This window comes from Eublepharis macularius, chromosome 10, assembly GCF_028583425.1.
Source record: "Eublepharis macularius isolate TG4126 chromosome 10, MPM_Emac_v1.0, whole genome shotgun sequence".
Classification (NCBI taxonomy): Eukaryota; Metazoa; Chordata; class Lepidosauria; order Squamata; family Eublepharidae; genus Eublepharis; species Eublepharis macularius.
This window is the reverse complement of record NC_072799.1, coordinates 72,100,137-72,123,520: the sequence shown is the minus strand read 5'-3', so window position 1 is coordinate 72,123,520 and position 23,384 is coordinate 72,100,137. Positions and strand designations below refer to the sequence as shown.

Here is a 23,384-nt window from a genome sequence, read left to right as displayed (position 1 = left end):
GTCCAAGAGGCGCGCGAGAAGCCCTCCGCCCCCCCCCCGGACCGCCCGCGAGGAGGAAGAGGAGGAGGAGGCAGCAGCCCCGGCCGCTCCCTCCGCCCTCCGGAGCCCCAGGAAGGCGGCGCCCGGGGTCGACAGCCGCCTGCGCAACCGCTCGCGCCGCCGGTCCACGGCGCATGCGAGCTGCGCCCCAGCGCGGGCGGGAGGCGGGCGAGAGCGATGGGAAGCGGCGGAGGCTCGCCCGAGCTCCGGTGGTCGCTGCTGCTGCTGCTGGCGGCGGGCGGCTGGGCCCCGAGGGGCGCCGCGGCGGCGAGCCTGCCCTTGGTCGTCAACACCTGGGCGTTCAGGAAGGCGGCAGAAACAGGTGCCGGGGCCGCAAGTCGTGCCCGAGCGAGGCTTTTTCACGCTTTTCAAACCTCTGTAACCTTCCGCTCTCCGTCCTGGGCACCTCCTTCCCCAATGCCAAGCCGCAGCCCCGTCCCAGGGTGCATTTGCGGAGAGCCCTGCGCACAGTCGGGCGCCCGAGCCAGCCTTCGAAGGGGAAGAGCCGCCCAGCTCCTGCTTTGCAAAGCTCATGCCCTGGAAATCTAGTCGGTCTCTAAAGTGCAGTGGTGGTGGAGAGTGCCCTCAAGTCACAGCAGACTTACGGCGAGTGACCCCTGGTGGGGCTTTCATGGCAAGAGACCAACAGAGGTGGTTTGCCATTGCCTGCCTTTGCAGCCTTCATTGGAGGTCTCCCATCCAATTATTAAGGCTAATCGTACTTAGCTTGGGAGATTTGACAAGATCAGGCTCGCCTGGGCTACCCAGGTCAGGGTCTTTAAGGTGCTGTTGGACCCGAATCTGACTCGAAGGCAGCCCTTGTGTCTGAGTTTCCTTGTTCCCAAACCATGCCCCTGTGAAGTGGAGGTGGTGGTGGCAATTACTCAGACTAATGCAGCGTGATCAGTGTTTGGGGAGAGGGGGAGCATATAGGCCATCGGGTCTGGGCTGTGGAAGGAATCACCTATAGGATTTTTAGTTCTCTTCCAGGTGTCCTCTGCTTCTCAATGGGAAACCAGTCCCATGAAATGTAGCTGGTTGTGGTTGCTCATGATTGGGAGGAGATGCCCTGCATATATCCGAAATACTTTTATTTGTGTTTACGTATGAGGTTAAACGTTTGCATTGAAAACAAGTTTGGGAGGCAGCCCGCCTTAGCTGTAGCCCAAAGTCCAAGCTGATAGTCACATCTCCTTTGTCCAGGGTTTTTTTTCTGCTTGCTACAGCAATTCTCTCCTGGTTGCTTCTCAGAGTTTTCTAAAGATTACATATCAAGAGGAGTTAACCATCTTAGTCTGTAGTAGCAAAATAGTAAAGAGTCCAGTAGCACCTTTAAGACTAACCAACTTTATTGTAGCATAAGCTTTCGAGAACCACAGCTTTCTTTGTCAGATGCGTGACTTTTCATGTTCTTATCTCTCTTCCTCCATGCATCTGACGAAGAAAGCTGTGGCTTTCGAAAGCTTATGCTACAATAAAGTCGGTTAGTCTTGAAGGTGCTACTGGACTCTTTACTATTCTAAAAAAGGGCCCCAGCCTGCTGTGACCTTGCAAAGAAAGGAGAGAGAAGCTTTTTAGTTGCATTCTGGCTAAGCTGCATCTCTTGCACCCTGGGCCTGAGGAATCTCAGTGGTTGACCTTGGTTGGGAAGTCTATTGTTAGCACCTCTTTTTGATGATGGCTCCGCAAGTCATACAAATGCAATGCCCCATAATGCTGACAGATGAGACCTGTTTTCTCTATACGCATCTGTGATTCTCCATAGCAATGAGATATATGAGCCTCCACCATGGATTCCCGAGTTGGGCCTTGGATGAGTGACAGAGCCTCTGCTTTGCACACAGGACGTCCCAGGTTCAGTCATTCCCTGGTATTGGCAGTTGAAAGGATCGGATTAGGAAATCCCCTAACACACACATGTACTGTCAGATTTTCAGGATATTATGCAGGTTTAGAGTGAGTGATGCAAGAACCTGCAAAGCTGATGCCAATCAAAGTAGATATGGCCAGGGCTTTTTTTCACCCGGAACACAGTTGAACGGAGTTCCGGCACCTCTTGAAAATAGTCACATGGCTGGTGGCCACGCCCCCTGATTTCCAGACCGAGGGGAGTTTAGATCGCCCTCCGCACACGGCACGGAGGGCGATCTAAACTCCCATCTGTCTGGAGATCAGGGAGCGGGGACACCAGCCATGTGACCATTTTCGCTGAGGGCGATTTAAATTTTTAAAAAACTCCTCCTCTTGTTCCAGCTGACCTAAGGTGACATCATTGTGCGGTCCCGGAAGTGTGCGTGCACTTTGCGCGTGCACATGTGGTACCAGGGGCACCACCTCCCGCCAGGAGTTGCCCCCTGTGCTGGCAACCCCCTGAGTTCCACCACCTCTTTTCCTAGAAAAAAAGCCCTGGATATGTCTGATTAGTCTGACTCAGCATAAGGCAGCCTTTCATGTTCCTATCTCCATGGGGGGAAAAAGAGATTTTCTTTACCATGTATTTTGACGAAGCTTTCAAGTCCATCTTGCATCCTAAATGATGTTTTGATTTGGGGTGTGGATGTGAGGGCGATCTGGTTGCGACCTCTGTCACCCCATCGATCACCAGGGTAGATTTAGCTGGTGAGTCGGGGGTGTCCCCTTCCTCTCTCACCGCTCCATGTGCGTCCCTCCTGAAGCTGCACGCGTGGTGGAAGAGGACAGCAACCATCCCAGATAGAATGTACTGTACTTCGGTCAAGGGTATACGATAGCTGCGCTCCCCTGCTAGAACCACCAAATGAGCTCAAGGAAAGGAAAGGATTTGGGTTAGTGACATAATTTTAGTGTCACTACATGCTTTCAAAAATCCTCACTCTGCGACGTCGTTATCTGCCGTACAAATGGGTTAACATTTTGGTTTTGCCACCCTGTTTTTTTTTAACAGTCCCTGTTCCTCTGCCTTGAACAGCAACGTGACACATAAGACATGAGCAATTTCTCACCTTTTATTTCCATGCCAGAAAAGCTTCTCTGTTAGCTTTGTATGTTGTGCTGCTGTCAAAGGAGCCAGGCCAGTAAAAAAAACCCAAGAACTGTAGGTTAGCAACCCTATATGCAGCTCGCTTATACTTCTAAACATTAATGAGTTCATTGGAGACTCGAGCCTGAAAAGAAAAACGAGAACAGACACACTAAGGTCAAACAAATGGCCCATTAAATTCTATAGCCTGCATATGAAGAATGGCCTGGGCAGATACTGTGGGAAAACATATACAAGAAACAGGGAGATTGTGCCCTTCTTCTAGCCTACTTAAATTCTAGTAGCCTGAGGTTTTAAGAATGCTTGGAAACTGATATTATGTCCCTTGACCATCTTGACTAGTAGGGAATGGCATCGGAGTGGGTAGACGAATGTTGAGGAAATCCCCTAACACACACATATACTGTCAGATTTTCAGAATATTATTCAGGTTTAGAGCAGAGCAAACCTTGTTTGCCTCCCCTATTGCACCCAGCGAATGCAGCAAACTTGCTTGGTCCTCGTCAACCTATTTGACGGGCAAAGGGAGAGAGGTGAAAGGAGACATTTTAAAAATCCGCAAATAATTATTTTTATGCATTCCTAGGGATTCCCATGTGTACAAGTAAGCCACGGCCTTGTGTGCAGGCGGCCTCTTTTGCTGCCATTATTCTGCACGTTTGACCATGAAGTCCTTGCTGCTGTTGTGATGTATTGTTCGGCCATCGTCTTTATTTCTTTTATCGACTGCATTTTTACTTTTTGAGTTCAACAAAAAATGCTTGAGGCTGTGTACAAATTAAAAGTATTCCAACAACAATAAAACAACAAAAGCCATAGCTATAATGTAAAACAAGAAAAAGATACACCCCACCCCCGTCTTAAATAAACACAGTAGAACAGACAATAAAAATAAGTGGAGGAAGAAGCAGGTCAGTAAAAAATTAAAACAAGATCTAGAATAAAATCATCTTAGGGCCAAGCTACACATGACGAATGACACTTGAACAGCAAGTGTATTTCTCCCTGTTCACTTGCCCTCCACTCAATCCACTTGCCGTTCAAGTGTCATTCGTCATGTGTAGCTTGGCCCTTAGTCTCTGGAAGCTCCGCACTGTGTGTGGGGGGAGGGAGGGCGCTGGTATTTCTGAGGTAGGGAATTCCAGTGCTTAGGTGTTAAAGCCAAAAAAGCCATCTCTCCCGTGCTCACCAGCCTTCCCGCATTCAGAGCTGGTATGCAGAGGACTTTTCCATTAAAGGTTTCATAACTGCTTCTTTCAGAATAGTAAAGAGTTCATTAGCACCTTTAGAACTAACCAACTTTATTGCAGCATAAGCTTTCGAGAACGCTTACGCTACAATAAAGTTGCATCCGACGAAGAGAGCTGTGGTTCTCGAAAACAATAAAGTTGGTTAGTCTTAAAGGTGCTACTGGACTCTACTATTTTGCGACTACAGACTAACACGGCTAACGCCTCTGCTTCTTTCAAGATGGTCTGGAAAGGACTTCATAGCAAAGAGGCATTAAGTATCTACTGTATCCACTGAACCAACCCTTTGGCAGCACCTTTGTGCAATCCTTCAGTTGATTTAAGTGGGTTTAGACTAGAGTAATCCTGTGGGTTTGGATACTAATGTGTGTATGTGTGAATATTGTTTACAGTATGGGATTAGCTGGAATTGCTTTGAGATGTCTCTAACTGGCCCTGAAAGAATGCTTTTTTTCTTTTTCTTTTCTTTTTTACCTGCTTAATACTATATTAGGAATTGGAGGTTTATTTTTAAAAGTCCAGTTATAATAAAACCCATACTAAGGTGGCGGGTTCAGCATGAGCAGGCAGTTAACTTAACTTAATCTGCAAGCACTCTGAGGTATCATGGGATAGGGAGAGGAGACAAGCCAGACACTTTGGTTTGTCCAGTCCAGGTGCCTGGGGAGAGATCTCCCTTGAGCCAGGTTGCCAGTTCTGGACCTTCATGTTGTCTAGCATAAGGGGATAACAACAACAACAACAACAACAAGGCCCTGACCTGGATAGCCCAGGTGAGCCTGATCTTATCAGATCTCAAAAGCTAAGCAGGGTCGGCCTTGGTTAGTAATTGAATGGGAGACCTCCAAGGAAGACCAAAGTTGCAGAGGCAAGCAATGAGAAACCACCTTTGTTAGTGAAACCCCACCAGGAGTTGCCATAAGTCAGCTATAACTTGAGGGCACTCTCTCCACCAATAACAATAATAACATTCAATTTATATACCGCGCTTCAGGACAACTTCATGCCTACTCTGAGTGGTTTACAAAGTGCATTATTATTATCCTCATGACAATCACCCTGTGAAGTGGGCAGGGCTGAGAGAGCTCTGAGAGAGCTGTGACTGACCCAAGGCCGCTTAGCTGCAGGATGCATAAAAATCAATGATTTTTTTTTTTTAAATTAAAAATCGGGTTTTTTTAATTTAAATCAGATTTTTTTTAATAAAATGTTTTTGAGGAAAAATCTATCTAAAGATAGTTTTCTATTTAAGATACATTATAGTCCGAAGGTTATTCATCATGAAATAAGGATTAGTTTTTAATTATGTACCATGAGGCTGTATATTCATGCAATGTTTAAATTTTTTGGTAAATGAATTCCATTAATCCATCCACAATGCCATTCTCTTCCAGAGGTTTCTGTAAGTTTATTGGGCAGTTTTTCTATCTAGAAAATATTATCACATTTGCTTGGTTTTACAGTTCTCAAAACTGTGAACTTGTGCCTGCAGAGATCACATGCCTCTTCTTCACAGCAAAAAGGTTATAAAATAAACATACAGAATTGAGAAAAAGACCTTAATCCCATTGTTCCTTTGCAAATCTTTGTACACAGAATCAATCCCTTACCTCTTAAGTGCTAAGTTTCAGAAAATTTCAATGAATAGAAGATTGTTGGAATCAATCTGCACAAGAAGCTAAGTGCAAGGAGTCTTTATGTAGAAAAGAATAAGTCTTTATGTAGAAAACCATGATTTAAATCTAGTTTTACTGACCAGTGATTTAAATCATGATTTAAATCAAATGCACCCTGCCCAAGCAGAGGAGACGGGAATCAAACTCGGCTCTCCAGATTAGAGTCCTGCCGCTCTTAACCAAACTGGTCAGCATCTCTCTTCACAACTTTGATATGTGGATATGAATGAATGAGAGTGGTTCGGTTATCAGTCTGTGCTTTGAATCGGGGTAGGATTACCCATATGCTGGCAAACTTGTTGGATAGCCTGTTGGGATGCTAAAGATTTTACAGTATGCAAAAGGCTGAAACCAGCAAGGAACTAACATAGAAGTTTTAAAAACTTCAATGAATGCTACTGAAATATAGCAAATTTGTGTAATAAATCATCACATAGATAATACAATAAACATATTAAACAGCAATGAAGGAAATATACATGTTACAATGGAGATCAATCAATCAAATATCCATGCGAGACCGCATACCCTCTACCATGTCCCTCAGTGGTGCATGCAGTTTTTCATTCAAAGTCCATCAATAAATAATTTTCAACAATGCAACACACTGAAGATGACCGCCCAAAGGGCAGAAGCGGTGGGGATGGAGAACGGCAAATCAAGAGAGGTAAGTAGCCCCCAAGGGGGTTCAGTTCTGGTGGTGTGACATTGTAAGGTGGAATACAAAGAAAAGTGGGGGGCCAGGAATGCCCCCCCCCCGTCTCTACAAGCGTCCGGTGAACTCTGCTTGTTTCATGAGGTCCACTTCTTCAGGAGACGATACACAAACAACCATCACGTGTTTTTTCTCCCACTCTCAGTGAAGGAAACACATTTTTCTCATGCACATATTTCAGCGCACAAACAGAAGCGGTCAAGCTTCATATGTGCTGTTCTGCATCCTCACCACTTCTGCCCTTTGGGCGGACGTCTTCAGTGTGTTGCATTGTTGAAAATTATTTATTGATGGACTTTGAATGAAAAACTGCATGCACCACTGAGGGCCGTGGTAGAGGGTATGTGGTCTCGCGTGGTTATTTGATGGATCTTCATTGTAACGTGTATATTTCCTTCATTGCTGTTTACTAAGTTTATTGTATTATCTATGCGATGATTTATTACACAAATTTGCTATATTTCAGTAGCATTCATTGAAGTTTTTAAAACTTATATGTTATGTTAGTTCCTTGCTGGTTTCAGCCTTTTGCATTCTGGTTACATTGGAAACTGCCTCTCTAGGTGTAAAAGATTTTACAGTGTCAATAAATAAATAAAAGATGATGTAACACTGCAAAGGAGTGTGCTGTCAATAAACCACTAGAAATGGGAATAAAAGTGATAGTGCTCGTTTCTCCAAGGATTCTATCCCCATGCCCTGGTTATACAAACTAAGCATGCTTGCGGCGGGGGGGCAGGGTCAATGATTTTATTCTTTCTGTATTTTGATGAGCATTCATAAAAATATGTCATGGTAAGTGTGAGTATGCATATTGTGTGATGTTTTTAGGAATGGAATTGGTGTGTATCTGTTTTTAAGATGGGATTGTTTTACAAGTATCATAAACAAGTATGCGATGGCAGATGTTATCGATTGCAGCTTGGAGCACGTTACAGGGAGGCGGCTCTGAACTGGATGCTGTAGAGCACGGCTGTGGCCAGTGTGAGATTGAGCAGTGTGATGGAAGCGTGGGGTACGGAGGCAGTCCAGATGAACATGGAGAAACAACGTTGGATGCAATGATTATGGACGGGTAAGAAATTCACAAGAAGAAAGGTGTAAGCTCTTCACAGACAGGTTCTAGCGTAAAATCTGCAAATCTTTTCCATTCAGTTCAGTGGTACAGATTCAGTACCTGGTGCTGCCACCGTTTTTTAAAAACATTTGAAGTTTATTAAAGGTTTTGTTTTCAATATGGGTCCAAGCTGGAGCCATACCATACCATTCGCACAGTTTAAATAATGATGAGCCTTTTAAACCTTGGGGAGATTTACAATGAGATACTCTTCCACCCTCAAGTCACTGGAATTATCTCTAGTTAAATCAATTACCTTTGTATTAGATTAGGTCCCAATGCACTGGCCAGTTCATACCTATCTGCTTTTTTGATTATAGTCATTACAAAAAGCACCTCCTCCACCAAACTCATAAGGGAACCTGCCACCATACTTGCCAGTCTGCGGATCAGACGGTATACTGTACAATATACATTTTGCTAAAACACACAGTGTAATCCTAAACAGAGTTACTCCAGTCTAAGCCTATTGATTTCAATGGGCTTAGACTAGAGTAAGTCTCCTTATGGTTTCACTGACAGTGTTCTAAACCATTGTGTAAAAGTATCTTGAGAGATCCAGCAGTACACCTGGAAGTTAATTGCTTATAACTGTAGTTTCAGAATGCTGTGAAATGAATATTACATTGAGAAGGGGCAGGGAGAAAACTTAAATATCTTATTTCCTGCTTTTGATTAAGTTATAATAGAGAGATAAAAATAAATTATTTTTAGAAGGTTAAAGTGATGTAAAATTGCTGTAGATTGAAATCTCATTCAGAGCACCTTTGAATGCGGCAAGCATCAAGAAGGTCAAAGGAAGTTTTTGCCAGTTGAAAAAATGCTGTTGATTTAAGTTCCTGAACCAGTAAGAAGCTGTGCATACACAAGCAGTAGTTTGCAAGCATTTGCATGTTGTTCCAGCATTGCCACGATGCTTTCCAAACATTCTTTAAACTTATTTATTTGTTTACTTCATTTATACCCCACCTTTCTCCTTAGTGGCTTATGTAATTCTGTGCCTTACATACAACCTTCCAGACTATAGAAAAGAGCAAAAGTCTAGTAGCATCTATAAGACTAACAAAATTTGTGGTAGGGTATGAGCTTTCATGAGTCGCAGCTCACTTCTTCAGACACCTCACTTCTTCAGGTATCTAAAGAAGTGACTCAGGAAAGCTCATACCCTACCACAAATTTTCTCAGTCTCATAGGTTCTACTGGACTCATGCTCTTTTCTGCTGCTACAGACAGGCTAACACGGCTACCCATCTTGATCAGCCTTCCAGACTGCCGTCTTTCGCTACAGTCTACCATTTGTTTGTTCTTGAGCAATGTAACATAAGTCAATGGACTTACTAGTAACTTTGGGATAGCAATCTACATTTCGACAATACATCGACAATACAATCTACATTTTGACAATACAATCTACATTTCTGTTAAAAAAACTAATGGGTCGGATCCAGACTTACATTTTCCAGTGGCAGAATGGGGTTTTCCTGCTTCTCCCTTCCCGCTGCAGCCCACAGATCTCTACAAAATGCTTCTCCTGAGGACAGCAGACCTTGAGGAATCGCATGTGCGGGCTCTGCAGTGGGAAGGGAGAATCAGTGGAAATTGCCCATTTAGTCTGGATACAAACCAATGTTTTATTCTTCATAAGGCATGTGTTGTTTTTGTATTCTGTGTTACGAAACTTGGCATATGCTTTAAATACCTCTTGCAGTGTTTCGATCTGTCCTTTTGTGTTTTGTTTTGTTTTTTGATCTAGTAACACTATGGAAGTTGGGGCAGTAGCAGATCTCAGACGCATAAAAAATGCTATCGGTGTGGCACGAAAAGTGATACAACACACTAAGCACACTTTGCTGGTTGGAGAGTCAGGTAACTTTCAGTCTGCTGTTTTGAAATATTATTTTTATATCTATGCAGTAGAGAAAGACAATGGTTGCAATCTCACTTAAATGAGTAATGATTAGGTCCTGTTGGAACCAATGGAACAAATTTAAGTCTAGCAAACTGCTTTCTGTGGGAAATACTCAAGCTTCATTTTAGCAAGATTGCTCAAAAATGAACCCGATGGCTTATCTTTACCCTGTTCATTATACAGTCTGACCTTGTGTATGTTTACTTGGAAGTCAAGTCCCATGGAGTTCACAGCATTTAGTCCTCAAATAATCGCGTAGCTGTGGTTGTCGTTAATCAATACAGCAGTCACTAAAAAGATATTGTTGGTGCCAATCTCAAAAGTATTTCTGTTAGGATTTTAGCATCACATACGTACATTAACAATAATACAATCCTTTGTGAGTGAGTAGATATCAAAATATGCCCCCAAGACAATTTCCTCTATTCAATAATTTTCTGATGATGTAAAAACCAGACAGAAAAAAAACTATAATAGAAATTGTTCTGTAAGGCAAGAAAAATGACTGGTGTCAAAAATATTCTTGAAACATTCTGAGCCTATTTGGAAGTGTGAAATTAATTTCATTTTTATTATCGTGAATCTTTCAGTTACGGCTTATCTGTTGTGAATTGATATGTTTTCCCCTAGTTTGCTAGTAGTCTTAAGAAGATTTAAACCCCCTTGTTCCCAAACCACAATAAAATGTTGTCAGTGTTCCTGCTGTGAGCAATATACTACAAAATGAGAGACCAATCTTGTAAGGCAATGTACACATGCAGAGCAGGGGTACGAGAACTGACCATTGTAATGGTGTGTCAACGTGATGCTTGAGGGTGTGGTTCAATTTAAAGGCACTTTACTGCAGTCTCATGTAGATCATAGAATCGTGGGTTGGAAGGGACCTCCAGTCCATCTAGTCCAAAGCCCCAGATGGTCTCCATCTGAGCAAACAGATGTCATGATCATGCCTGGCATTGCACATCCTGCAGAACCTTACATTTAACCCTTGGTATGTGGATTTATAGATTAAGAAATACGAACTTTAGAAAAAAGAGAGCTTTTATTCTTTACATAGGTAAAGGTAAAGGTAGTCCCCTGTGCAAGCACAGAGTCATTACTGACCCATTGGGGGACATCACATCATGACATTTTCTTGGCAAACTTTTTGTTACAGGATGGTTTGCCATTGCCTTCCCCAGTCATCTACACTTTACCCCCAGGAAACTGGGTACTCATTTTACCGGCCTCGGGAGGATGGAAGGCTGAGTCAACCTTGAGCCGGCTACCTGAACCCGGCTTCCGCTGGGATCGAACTCAGGTCATGAGCAGAGCTTGGGCTGCAGTACTGCAGCTTACCACTCTGTGTTACAGGCTCTCTTCTTAACATGGAGCAAGTGAAAATTTGAAAATGATACATATTCATTCCGGAGAAAATCAGAACCCCGACTGTAGTTTAATTAGCTCCCCCCCCCCCGGTCTTCTTTTTCTTCTTATTTTTCTCCCTTTCGTTCTTTCTTTTTTATGTTTATATGTATTGTTAGTTTGGTTTGTTTATTAGATAATTTTGTTTCTATTTCTTACATATTTTTATTGGTTATTGCTTAAATAAAAATATATCGCAAGTAGAGGTGGTTGGTTTTGTTCTCTTTTCTTTCTTTCCCTCTGCCACAAAGCTACCATGTTTGCAGAAAGCATGGGATTTCCAAGCGAAGACCTGACTACACAGAAATCTCTTTCAATATACTTAAAGTGGCTTAATCGAAGCTGTCAGCCAAACTTCCGGAAGGTAGACTACAACTCCTACAACTTTTTTTGTTGCTGTTGTTCTGTGGCCTTGGTTGACTGCATTGTTGTTTACAGAAATATATCATTTATACAACCAATAAATAGTTTCTGGAATTCGATTTCATTGGGACATGGTATTGGGGTCTGCAGTCTGTTTTGAAAGAAAATGCTTATCTTTGACTGTAGTATACGATTGGATTTGAGTCCATTGGCACCTTAGAGCCAATAATATTTTCAGGGAATATTATTATTGTTGTTGCTGCTGCCGCTATTTTTTTAATATTATTATTATTATTATCAACAACAACAACAACAACAACAACAATATCTCGCCCTCCCCACAAGCGGGCTCAGGGCAGATTACAACAGAAGATAAAATATACAAGATAAAATCACCATAAATTAACACAGCTTTCTAATAAAACACCTGCTCACCGTATAAAAACCACATAACATCTGACAGAGGTGGAGGTGTGGCTTAACCATACGTGGTTGCTCATATATGGGGGGTAGATGGTCAACACCCCCTACAGACATAGACTTTCAAGCGTCAGAGCTCCCTTCTTCAGATACCTTGAAAGCTTGGTCTCTAAGGGTGCCACTGGACTCAGATCCTGCTGTTCCAACATGGCTGCATATCTGAAACAGTGTACAGTTGGTCATTGGAAGATGATCATGTAAAAGTGAAATGGCCTGGGAGGAATGATGGCAGTCATTCAAGTTGAAGAACTTGCACCAGATCTTTCAGTTGCTGAGAGAATGAGAATAAGAGCGGAACTACAAGTGACAAAAGGCACAGGTTGGACACTTGTCAGCTTCCCTCAAGTTTTGATGGGACATGTAGGCGTCCTTGTCTTGCAGCTTGGCTCTCCAACTGCCATCCAATGGACTTTTCAACCGTCACTTGTCCAACATTCCGCCAAGCTGCCTACATTTCCCATCAAAACTTGAGGGAAGCTGACAAGTGGCCAACCTGTGCCTTTTGTCACTTGTGGTTCCGCTCTCAGATGCTTCCAAGGGACTGAAGCTCCAGGAAGTCTCCTGGTTACCTAAGGAAGCCCCTTGCCAAGCCCATCCAGTTTCTTTCAAGAGTCTTCCATTAGGCTTTTCAACTGGATCCTCTTTGGGAACTAACTAAAGACCTCCACTTTTCCCCATTTGCCACTTCCAGCCTTCAGCATTGTATCTTACGTGCTTCCTTTTCGGGAACTTTCTAGCTCTGCTTCAAGATGGCATGCTTAGAATGTCATTCCCTTTTATTTCAGCAAACTGATGTCTGAGCCCTAATGGGAACTGTTGAATGTTTGTGGTTGTCATTTATTTCCCAAGTTGTTATTTTTTTACATGTATATATGGTGTGCAGCTTCATTTTGAACAACATCTTGATGATACTGCTAAGAGTAAAATAAAAGTTTCATGCAGAAACCAATACAATGTGGTTAATCTAGATTACAGCTACAATGCTAAACTAGCTTATTTGGAAGGAGCTCCTACATAAAGTTTAAGATATAGGTATGCTTTTTAAATCTTTAATTTGACATTCACAATTAGGTTGTCATGCTAAGATGCACAGAAATAACAAAGGAGTGTGTCTCGACACAAAATATCAAACGTTTTTTTTTCTTTTGATGATAACATTTTTTAAGTTGGAGGCAGCAGTGCCAGATGTGATGTGAAGAAGCTGTGTGTAATCACACAAGCAGAGTCATCTCTTCCCGTTAGCCACAAACACTCGAGTTGTTTAGTTGCAGCTGAACAGAGTCAGAAGTTGCTACCCATGAGCCAAATCAGCGGGTAATTGAAAATTCTAACAATTAAGGAATAACACCACAAGCTCCACCACTGTTGTTTCATACTTAAGTTGGGAGCAAATTGCGATTATACAAAATAGATTTTCTTACTTGCAGTGTGCAAAAATGCCACATCTGGGGCTGTCTCCCGCATGTTATTCCATATAAAACACGAGGTCTGCTGTGCCCTGTTGAGAAACCAAGATCAGTGGAGAAAACACTGGATGTCTTGCAAGAGGAAGTTTGTGTTTGTTAAACCACAAATGCCCTTGTTCCTTTAGCTGAGTTGTCCATGAAAGGGAAACAACTGGAGTCTTGTAGTTTGTGAAGTATGTGCAGTGGGAAAGTAGTAAGCTGAGTTATGAGGCTTCAGTCCTACAGAGACTAGCAGCGTAGCTTTAAATATATGCAAGTCGTCTTATCGTAACCAGTAGGGATGCTCGTAAGGCTTGGGAAGAACTGATCTTAAATTACAGCTGTAGGTGGTAAGAAATACTATCATGCTGGTTTTTGCACGTAGAATGTTGATGTATTTTATTTCTCTTCTGGCTATTCATTGCAGGACACATTTGCAAATCACATAACAATGTGAGATCTAAGAGTTTTGCGGCGGGTAATGGAAGGGTTTCAATATTGAGTGACTCTAAATGGAGATATATGCTTTTGTTTGTTCTTTGTTTAAAGCATCTGAACGAGAGTAATTTGCCTTCAACAAAACTTTGTTCTTGGCATGCACAAGGAGCTTATATTATCCTTTTAGTATGGAAATGTGTTTCTATTTTTTGACTTACAAAACAAAAGTACAGGTTTGTGAGATGCCTTTGCCTTTCTTAAAGATTTAATATGAATAAAACTTTGATTGCAGAATGTTACACCAGATGCTGCAAAATCATGCGGACCGTACAAACCGAACGAAGATTTCAGGAGAGAAGAACAGAACGTCTTGGAGAAAACTGTCCACATTCATAGTCATGATACTATTGGTATGTCTTTTTTTGCAACTGTTCCATGCGGTAAAACTCAGTTGTTTCTGTCATACATGATCAACTATTTGTTGATAATTTTAATTTTATATAAGATACAAATAACTAACTTAGAATGTTCATTCCCTGCTTTTCTTCCTTGAAGGGACCTAAAGTGGTTTATAACCGTACAAAAATACAATTTAAATAAAGCAAACAAAAATAACTGGCTATATCTTGGGCTGATCCCGGAATCGCCGGGCCAGTTCATCCAAGGTCACAAGGTGTGAGCCAGGAGTCCTTTGGCTCTTATTTTTCATCTTGTCCCAAGGGCTCATGCCTAAACTTTGTACCGGGACTCAGGAAGAAAAAACAAAAGCACAATTCAGATGTTAAAAGTTGAGAGTAGACATGGGCACGAACAAAAAAAATTTAACGAACCAGTGGTTCGTGGTTTGGTGCCGCCGCTGTTCCCAAGATCGTGAACCGCAACGAACATTTTCCATTACCGAACCGGTTTGTGGGGCGTGGAACGGCCCCCTTGGCACTTAGAGAGCCCATATTTCCGGGGAGTGTTTTACAAGCTCTCCTACAGCCATCACCCAAGTTTGGAGAAGATTGCAAAAGAGATCTTGGAGTTATACCCTCTCCAATCCAAGGCCCCCAGGAAATTCCCACAAAAATCCAAGCTCAATTATACTCTCAGTCTCTCTCCCCAAAGGCTAGCAAGTGGCAAGCAAGAGCTCTGTCCCACTCCACTGCTCACTGAAAGTGAAACCCAGCCTGGGAGCCCACGGCTATTTATAAGCACAGGTCCCATTGAGCAACACAGGAGGTCTGTGTTTGGCCATCAGAGCTGCCTATCAGGGTTTGCAGGGATGAGATTGGAGTGCCCATGGCTACAGAACACCCCCTTCCCCCTCCCTCCCCTGTGTGTCTTCTCCCAACTTGTAACCGCTTTGCAGCTCTGTGGTTGGAAGGAAGACCTGCCGATCAAAGTAAGCTGGGCTTCCATTCGGGTTTCCAGGGTGACAGAAGGAGCTCAGACAGAGTTCAGGCATTCCCCCGGCTTCGTTGCCAGGGGAATTGATTGCTGGCGCCTGCCTGTCTGGCTTCCCGAACTGCAGCCGAACGCAACGAACCAGGCTTCTCCCAAACGCTGGTTCATTGGCCATGGACAATCACGAACTGCCGGATTGCGATCGCGCGATCGCCAATTTCGTGGGTTTTTGAAGTTTGTAATGCGGTCCGTGCCTATCTCTAGTTGAGAACATCGCTCTTCCTACTGTGCCCTTCCTGTTCCAAGAAAAGAGCCCAGGTCCTTGTGAAAATTAGAGGAAAAGAGAAAGACTCAAAATGAGGTGCCTTAACTCAATAAAAGAAGCCACATCCTCCAGTTTGCAGGATCTGAGCGAGTCTGTTAATGGTAAGACATTTTGGAGGCCTCTCATTCATAAGATTGCCATAGGTCAGAGATGATTTGACGGCACATAACTCACACACATGTACAAGAAGATATCAATGAGGCAGCAACGTATGAACTATACCTGCTTGATAGTTGGAAATGGTAGCCGCTTAGCTTACACTTCTGTTTAGTTGGAAAATCTGGACTATTGACCTACTGTTTCTTTTATCGTTTTTGATGCACATCCTAATAAGGCAGAGCTTTGCATTAGTAGAACATGGTAGTTGTGTCTCTGGATTGGGAAGTCTTTTTTAAGCAGAGCTCTATGTTCTAGGTAGTTCCATGATCCTTTTACCCCCTTATAAATTTTAATGGAGCTGCAGGTGCTGAGACCGAAAAGAAGAGGACAATTATGCGGAGAAAGGGAGATTTTTAACCTTTTCCTGTCTCCCTGAAGATCACTAACTGCTTTCAAGTTTCTTTTTCTCCACCTTGGAGAAAACGTAAGTGCATCTATAAGTTTTCCCCAGTGAGGAAGAAAGCAGGTGGAGGCAGATACAATGTTCAGCAGCAAAATGGGGGAAAGATTCCATTAATCCCATCTCTCTTTACATCATTCTTCACCTATCAGTTGTAGCCCCAGAAGCCTTGTTCTGTTTGTAAGACATACTGCAAGAACAAAGCACAACATGTGGTTCCATTTTTAGTTTCCAGTCCAGAATTCTGTGTGTATAGTACCATATCCTCACGAGAAGTACATCAAGGAAGCTCTTGCAATTGAAGAAACATTTCAGAATTCGCTAATGTGTTACAATGAATTGATTCTCATAGCAAACATTCCAGAACTACATAGATCTGGCATGTCTTTCCAAATACCAAGCTCAAGTTCACATTTTGCAAAATTAACCGAAGCAGGAGAGGGGGTTTTCTGTGTGTTTGGGGTTCAGTCTCTGCCATCTGCATAGCAATTATATATGGAATTTACAGAAGCACCTATGTGACTTGGGAGCACAAGTCTCATTGACAGTCACTTAAGGAGACACTTGTAGTGTGATTAAATTTGTCATCACCGAGCAATTAGCACTTTTAAAATGTCAAATGCTGAAGCGCTTGCTAAGGCTGGTCCTTGTGAACGCTGGCTCCTCTGCAGCTTGCCTGAACCTGTGCTCTGCAACCAGAGTTTTCTTTTCTTTTTAAACATGGCCTGCTGCTGTGACGGAGCAGGAGCAGAACGGGACCATGTAGCATTCATGGGACACTTTGTCTGCTGCAGGCAAACTGCCCATTTTCCAGGCTTTATGCCCAAATAAGTAAGGGCGGTATTTATCCCGAATCCATCCCTTGTTTCAGCCTCCCAGATTTTGTTCCTGAAGTCAGAGGACTCTCAGGAAGAGCATCAGTGGCAAAGTAGAGGTATACGGTAGGTGAGGGAATCCACAACAATCACTGCCTTTCATTTGGCAATGGAAATGCCCTTCTTTGGGAGGGGGGGGGGAATGCATTTTTGCATACGGGGGACACAGTTGTATGTTCGTGGAATTCTCTTCCAGCTGGCAGCCACTTGCCCTGAGCAGTCTAGGTTTACTTCTGGAAATTACAAAAAGTTTTAATTTGTATAGCAGTACAGAGAGACGGATACTTTGATGATCATCTGCCTTCACTGATGGTTGACTTGCTTCACATAAATTTAATAGGCTGTTCTTAGAGTGGGAATAGTCCCAAAGTGGCAAATCTTTTTTATTTTCCAAGTGAAGCAGGTCCTGTCATCAAGTTGTGGTGCCAGGAAAGCTACACGTTGAATATTACCTGCTGGTGACTTCTCAACAAGGTAGAAGCCCTGTCCTTTTGGAGAATGGCCATCCTGATTTTAGGAGTTGCCAACGAACACAAACTACCTGGAGGTAAAGCAAGTGTACTCACATATTTAAATTTTATAAGCACTTTAGCACACCGCACTGTCTAAGAAAAAATGTATTTAAAATATTTTTAAAATATATTTAAAATATTTATGAATGTGTGAGTATACTTGCTTTACCTCTGGGTAGTGGTTTGTGCTAGTTGGCAACTCTTTAGATTCCAGAGGAGCCCTTCCATGGCTTTTGTTACATCCTGATTTTAGTCGTTAACAAAAATGTATAAAACATCTCTAAAGGTCAGATAAAATAAGATGATTGGGGGAGGTGTGGATGGGTTTCCTAAGCGTTTTACTTGAAAATAGTGTGTGTGTGGGGGTGTATTAGGCCTTCAACATGAGGACGGGGTTGCTAATGCCTCCCTCCCATTAGATTTCTTAATTTGACCAACCCTTGTAGCTACTGGTTTTCCCCAGTTTGGAGGGGGGGGGGTCTGTATGTTTATGCCAATAAGTCAGATATTCAGAAGTCGCTTTGAAATGGGGAAAATGTTTAAACTTCTCTTCCTCCCACCATTCTGTGGCCCGGATCTGAATCCCCTCTCTGCTTCATGACAGCTGTACCCTATGAATGTATGTACCATACATTCATAGATGTTTTTGTATTGAATTGTATTGAATTGTTTAGAGCCCTAATTTGCACTCTCGTTTTCTTTCATAGGCATGATTGTGATTGGTCAAAACGGAAGCATTGCTGCAGGGACGTCAACGAATGGTGCTGTCCATAAAATCCAGGGGTTTGTGTTTGTCATAGCATAATTCTTGACTGTGTATAGATTAAAATATTTTCTTAACTGAACCGTAAAGCTTAACTGAACTGTAAAGTGCCCAGCTCTCTGTCTATTAGCCGTTGCTATGATGGAGGTATAGTTTATATTACTTGGAAGAAAATGATTTAGGTGTGCCTTGAAGTGAATTGGTATATTTTAATCTAGTGGTTATTGTCAAAAAGTCCCCAGTTCAAATCTAAATCCAGCCACACGTTCACTAGAATGTACGGCAAGCCTTTGTCTTTTAGTTCAAACTCATTCTCTCATTTATAATACAGGGCTGATCACCAGCCTAGTTTACAGTGTCATATGTGAAATGCTTTGATCTAGGTCAGGGGTGCCTGCGGGTGCCATGCCACCTGCCAACACCTTTTCTGGGGCCTGCCAAGCTTTTTTAGAATGTGTATAGATGGGGCTCCTGCATAGCAGGGCTTCTGATTTATTGGTGATCTGATTGGCTGTGCAGGTTAAAATGCTGTTGTTTCGGTGGCAGCTGCCACTACAGCGTGGTTTTTATTCTCCCTCTCACTTTCCCATTATATTTTAAAAAATTACTCTTCTTGTCGTCTGGACTTGGGTTCCTTCTGTGTGTGTGAGCGTGTGTGCCCATGCATGTGGTTCCATACCCTCCCCCCACACACAGTGGTCATTTTGTGGTTGCAGCCACATCCCTCTGTCAACAATTCCGCAGGTGCCCACAGGCTCAAAAGGATTAGGGACCTCTGATCTAGGTTAATGTTTATTGCAATGGAACTGTATCAATATCAAAATAATGGAATTGGTTCCTGGTAGGAGAGAGCCAACCTTCTCATGAAGTCCTGAAACTTCATGATCCAGTTCTCATTGAGTTTGCAAACTGTACCATTTCAGACTGTAGGTGGGGACACACAAAGGGCTCATTTTGAAGGGGAATACACAGGAACCCAGTTCCGGCAGTTCCCCAAAGAGGTCACATGACATGTGGCCCCGCCCACCTGACTCTCAGCCATTTTGGGCCCGTTTTGGCCTGGATTGGGGCCAAAACAGCCCAGATCAGGCCTCTGATGGGTGGTGGATCATTCTCCTGCTCAGCAGCAGCCTGATCCTGACCATTTTGGGCCCCTTTTCGGCCATTTTCAGACCCTTTTTGCCATTTTGGGCCCAATTTCAGCCCTGAATGGCCAGGATTGGATCCAAAACAGGATTGGATCCAAAACAGCCAGGATAGGTGATGTCAGGGAGTGCGGCAGATGCAAATCAGTTATGCTAATGACACACTTCTGGTGATAGCAACAGGCGTGGCATATGCTAATGAATTATGCTAATGAGTTCCTCCAGCTCTTTTTCTATGAAATGACCCCTGAACACACATGATTTAATGTATTGCCTTCACGAAACAAAAATGAAAAAAAAAACCCAGGATCCATTTTCCTAATATCTGGAAGGACGTTTTCTGTGGAGGAACATTGTCACGTGAGTGACCTGCAATATTCCACCACAGTGAGGACCTCATCTTGCAAACTGCTTTCCTATATGTCGCTTTATGTGTGAAATATCAAACAGTTCACTCCCTAACCAAATACTCTATTAACATTATTTTCCTTCCCCTGGTTTAGACGTGTGGGTGACTCTCCCATCGCTGGAGCTGGAGCGTATGCTGATAGCACAGCTGGAGCTGCTGCCGCCACTGGAGATGGCGATGTTATGATGCGCTTCTTGCCCAGGTTTTTACTCTTAGGATGTTTGGGACAAGGAATATTTGATATCATATGAGAGGTCCTGAGACAAGAAGGAATTGTTTGGTCGGAGGGTTCCCAGCTAAAATTTAGAGTAAAAACAAAAATCGTAGGCATGCTTGCAGAGTTGTAGACTACAAGAATTTTCTCACACATATTTCATTTGCCATACAACCGCCTTTCTCTAATAAAGAGGAGCCTGTATACATTGTATGGTTGATGTAATCCCCCTCCCAGTTCCGGGGCGTGTTATTTTTTATGCAGCAAAATTATCCCTGTGCAGATGAAAATCTTCTGTCATGTGTATGATATTTCAATGTTCTTTCCCAACATGAGAGTAGTGATTTAAAAAAAAAAAATTGGATGCCCACTCTTGTATGCGGAAGGCTCCTTATTTACTCTTGGTTATCAAAATACTTCTCTCCCATCTGATGAAAAAAACTATTTCGAGAAACTCCAGAAGCTGAAGTGCATCCAATTTCCAACTGGATTTCTAATATCCTAATACACTGATTTTTAGCTAAAGGAGTGACAACAAATACATGAACAGTGCACTCCTGTACAGAGCTACTCCAGTCTACGCCTCTACAATCAATAAACAGATGGGAGTAAATTTGCATTGTTACATGTCCCCAAAGAGCATCTTAAAGGCCTCCTTTACAGAGGTGAAGCTAGACTTAATATGTATGTGGGAATCTTGTCCTTATGTCATGTGTAGCTTTGAACTGAAAACACTTTTTCTTAAGAGCAAGCTAGTTTGTCTTCTTGTACCACTGGAGACCCAGTATAGTGTAGCCATTACTGTGTCATATTCGTTGTTGAGGATAAAGTGGGTGAGCTGCTTAGATAAAAATGTAACAGAGTTCTGTGAATACAGAATTGTTTGTGAAAGCAGGTTTTGGGGAAAGGTATGGTGATCCCTTAGTGGCTAATTCCACACATGTTGGATAATGCACTTTCAATGCACCTGGGCTGCTTCCACACACGTTGGATAATCCACTTTCAGTACTCTTTAGTGAACATTTGGAACTGCTTTTCCATGTGTGGAACAAAAAATCCACTTCCAGAGGATTGCTAAAATGCATTGAAAGTGCATTATTCAACGTGTGTGGAAATGGCCTTTATCAATCGTTTAAGGTGGATTCTTTGTTCCGCACACTAAAAACTCCGTTCCAAACGATCTATAAAGAGGATTGGAAGTGCATTATCCAACGTGTGCGGAATCAGCCGTCATCTCAGCCTTGTTTTTCATAAAATAGTGTTTCTCATATATAAATTTCCATTAAAACATCCAAGTGATACTGCAAAGGGTTCCAGGGAGTACTGGCAACTCCACTCATTTCCACTCCTTTGTAAGACTGGTTTATTAATGGAGAAGGTTTTTAAAATAATGTGCTTGACGGGGGCAGTGCTTACTTGGACAGTTTAAGAATGCTTGCCTATTCCTTTACCTTAAATCAGCTATCAAGCCGTGGAATATATGCGAGCGGGAATGGAGCCAACAGAGGCATGCCAGAAAGTTATTTCTAGAATTCGGAGGTATGCCCCGTACTTCTTTGGTGCAGTTATCTGTGCCAACACAAGTGGAAGCTATGGTACGTCTTCAACTTTTTCTCCCATTCTCATTTTACATAAGTGTTCGTTAGCAGAACTTTGATTCTGCCTATGTCTCTGCTTGTCACGTCAGCCAAGATATGAATATGACTCCTACGAAAATGTTTAAACCATGTTCATGTTCTTGTCGGAAAATAACGTGGCACTGCCCTGACTTCAAAGCACTCGGAGATCAGTCATGCTGGATGACTCATTAGCAAGCCACCGGATCCGCAAGAAGTATCATTTTGCTGATCAATATGGCTTTATTGGGTCAGGCTGCTTATTGGAGTTCTTTTATCTTTGATTTCCCACAGTTCTGTGTTTGAAAGATTAGAGTTGTAAGGACTCATTACATTCCCCGGTACTAAGATGTAAATTTAAAACAAAATATATTAAACTTCGAATTATGATTTAAGGATATGAGGTCTAGGGAGTTGCTTGGCAGCACTTTCTTCTTCAGAAGTTAAAAAAGAGACTTTTAAAAGAAATCTCAATGCCCAGTTAATTAATGCTATAAAAGAACAATTACATCATTACAGTCAAATTATTAGTGGAGTGCTTAGATGTTAAAAAGACATGAAGTCAGATGAATGTGTCTCTCATAATTTGCTCTCTTTATTTTTTTTTATCTTTCCCCTTCCTGCCACAGGTGCAGCCTGCAATAAAGTTCCAGGATTCACACAGTTTCATTTCATGGCTTCTAGTCCCGCTCTGAGGCAACCGTCTGAACAAATAGTAGACTGCATTTGACATTGTTTTCCTCTTAACATCTGCATTGACGAGGGAAGAATTTAAGAAGGAATGAAGCTTTGAGGGCTTCCATGTTTACAAAAAAAATGTTTGCACTCTTTTCCTGTAAATTCAAGGGGCAGAAGGGAGAGATAGATTTGTGCCAAGTAGCCTCTAATTAAGCAGGTTATTCTTTCATGCTGCGATGTTTAAGTAAACGTGAAGTGTATGTGGAGGGTACAGCAAACAGGTTGGAAAGCAGGCAAGTTATTTTTCAAGTTCTTCCAAAATTACCATCATAAAGAGAACAGAAAGTAATTAGCACCAAGATAGAGCCCTGAAATAATCTTTCTTGACGTGCTATATATCAAACTGACCTGGATTTCCTCCATTTGGAAAGATTTTGTAGAGCTGTATATTCCTTGTTTGAATGAGGAGAACTTCCGGGTAAAACCCCTGAAATGGGACACATATTGAGTGTAGCCATTGCTGCAGCTATAGCTGGCAGTGCAGTTTTGTAACAAACAGAGGAGAAAATCATTTGATTGGACGGTAGCTGCTGTTAATATTGATTGATATTGCTTAGGTTCTCTAAGAAGGAGCCCATCTGTCAAATATATGACTGACAAGGTCACAAAAAATAGGCAAGAATGCTAATTACCTTAAATGACTATTTCTTTTTTCCACAAAACACATCAAGACTTTAATGAATTATAATACACACCAACATAAAACTTACTATGATAACTTGAACTATAATACATTGTCCTTTTTATAATGGAAACAAACAGGGCTTTTTTCAGCTGGAACGCGGTGGAACGGAGTTCCGGAACCTCTTGAAAATGGTCACATGGCTGGTGGCCCCGCCCCCTGATCTCCAGACAGAGGGGAGTTGAGATTGCCCTCCGCACCACTCAGCGGCGTGGAGGGCAATCTAAACTCCCCTCTGTCTGGAGATCAGGGGGCGGGGCCACCAGCCATGTGACCATTTTCTCCAAGGGCAACCCACAGAG

At 42.6% G+C, this 23,384-nt stretch overlaps 1 protein-coding gene across 1 annotated transcript; it reads left to right on the top strand.

The window, feature by feature from the left end:
- Positions 1-213: 213 nt before the first annotated feature.
- Positions 214-23,213, top strand: AGA (aspartylglucosaminidase). Its single transcript, XM_054990247.1, has 9 exons — positions 214-361; positions 7,621-7,774; positions 9,570-9,682; positions 11,381-11,493; positions 14,148-14,265; positions 18,223-18,298; positions 19,927-20,034; positions 21,508-21,641; positions 22,292-23,213. Exons 1-9 carry the CDS (start codon positions 217-219, stop codon positions 22,390-22,392), a joined length of 1,062 nt encoding a protein of 353 aa, XP_054846222.1. The 5' UTR covers positions 214-216; the 3' UTR covers positions 22,393-23,213.
- Positions 23,214-23,384: the final 171 nt, after the last annotated feature.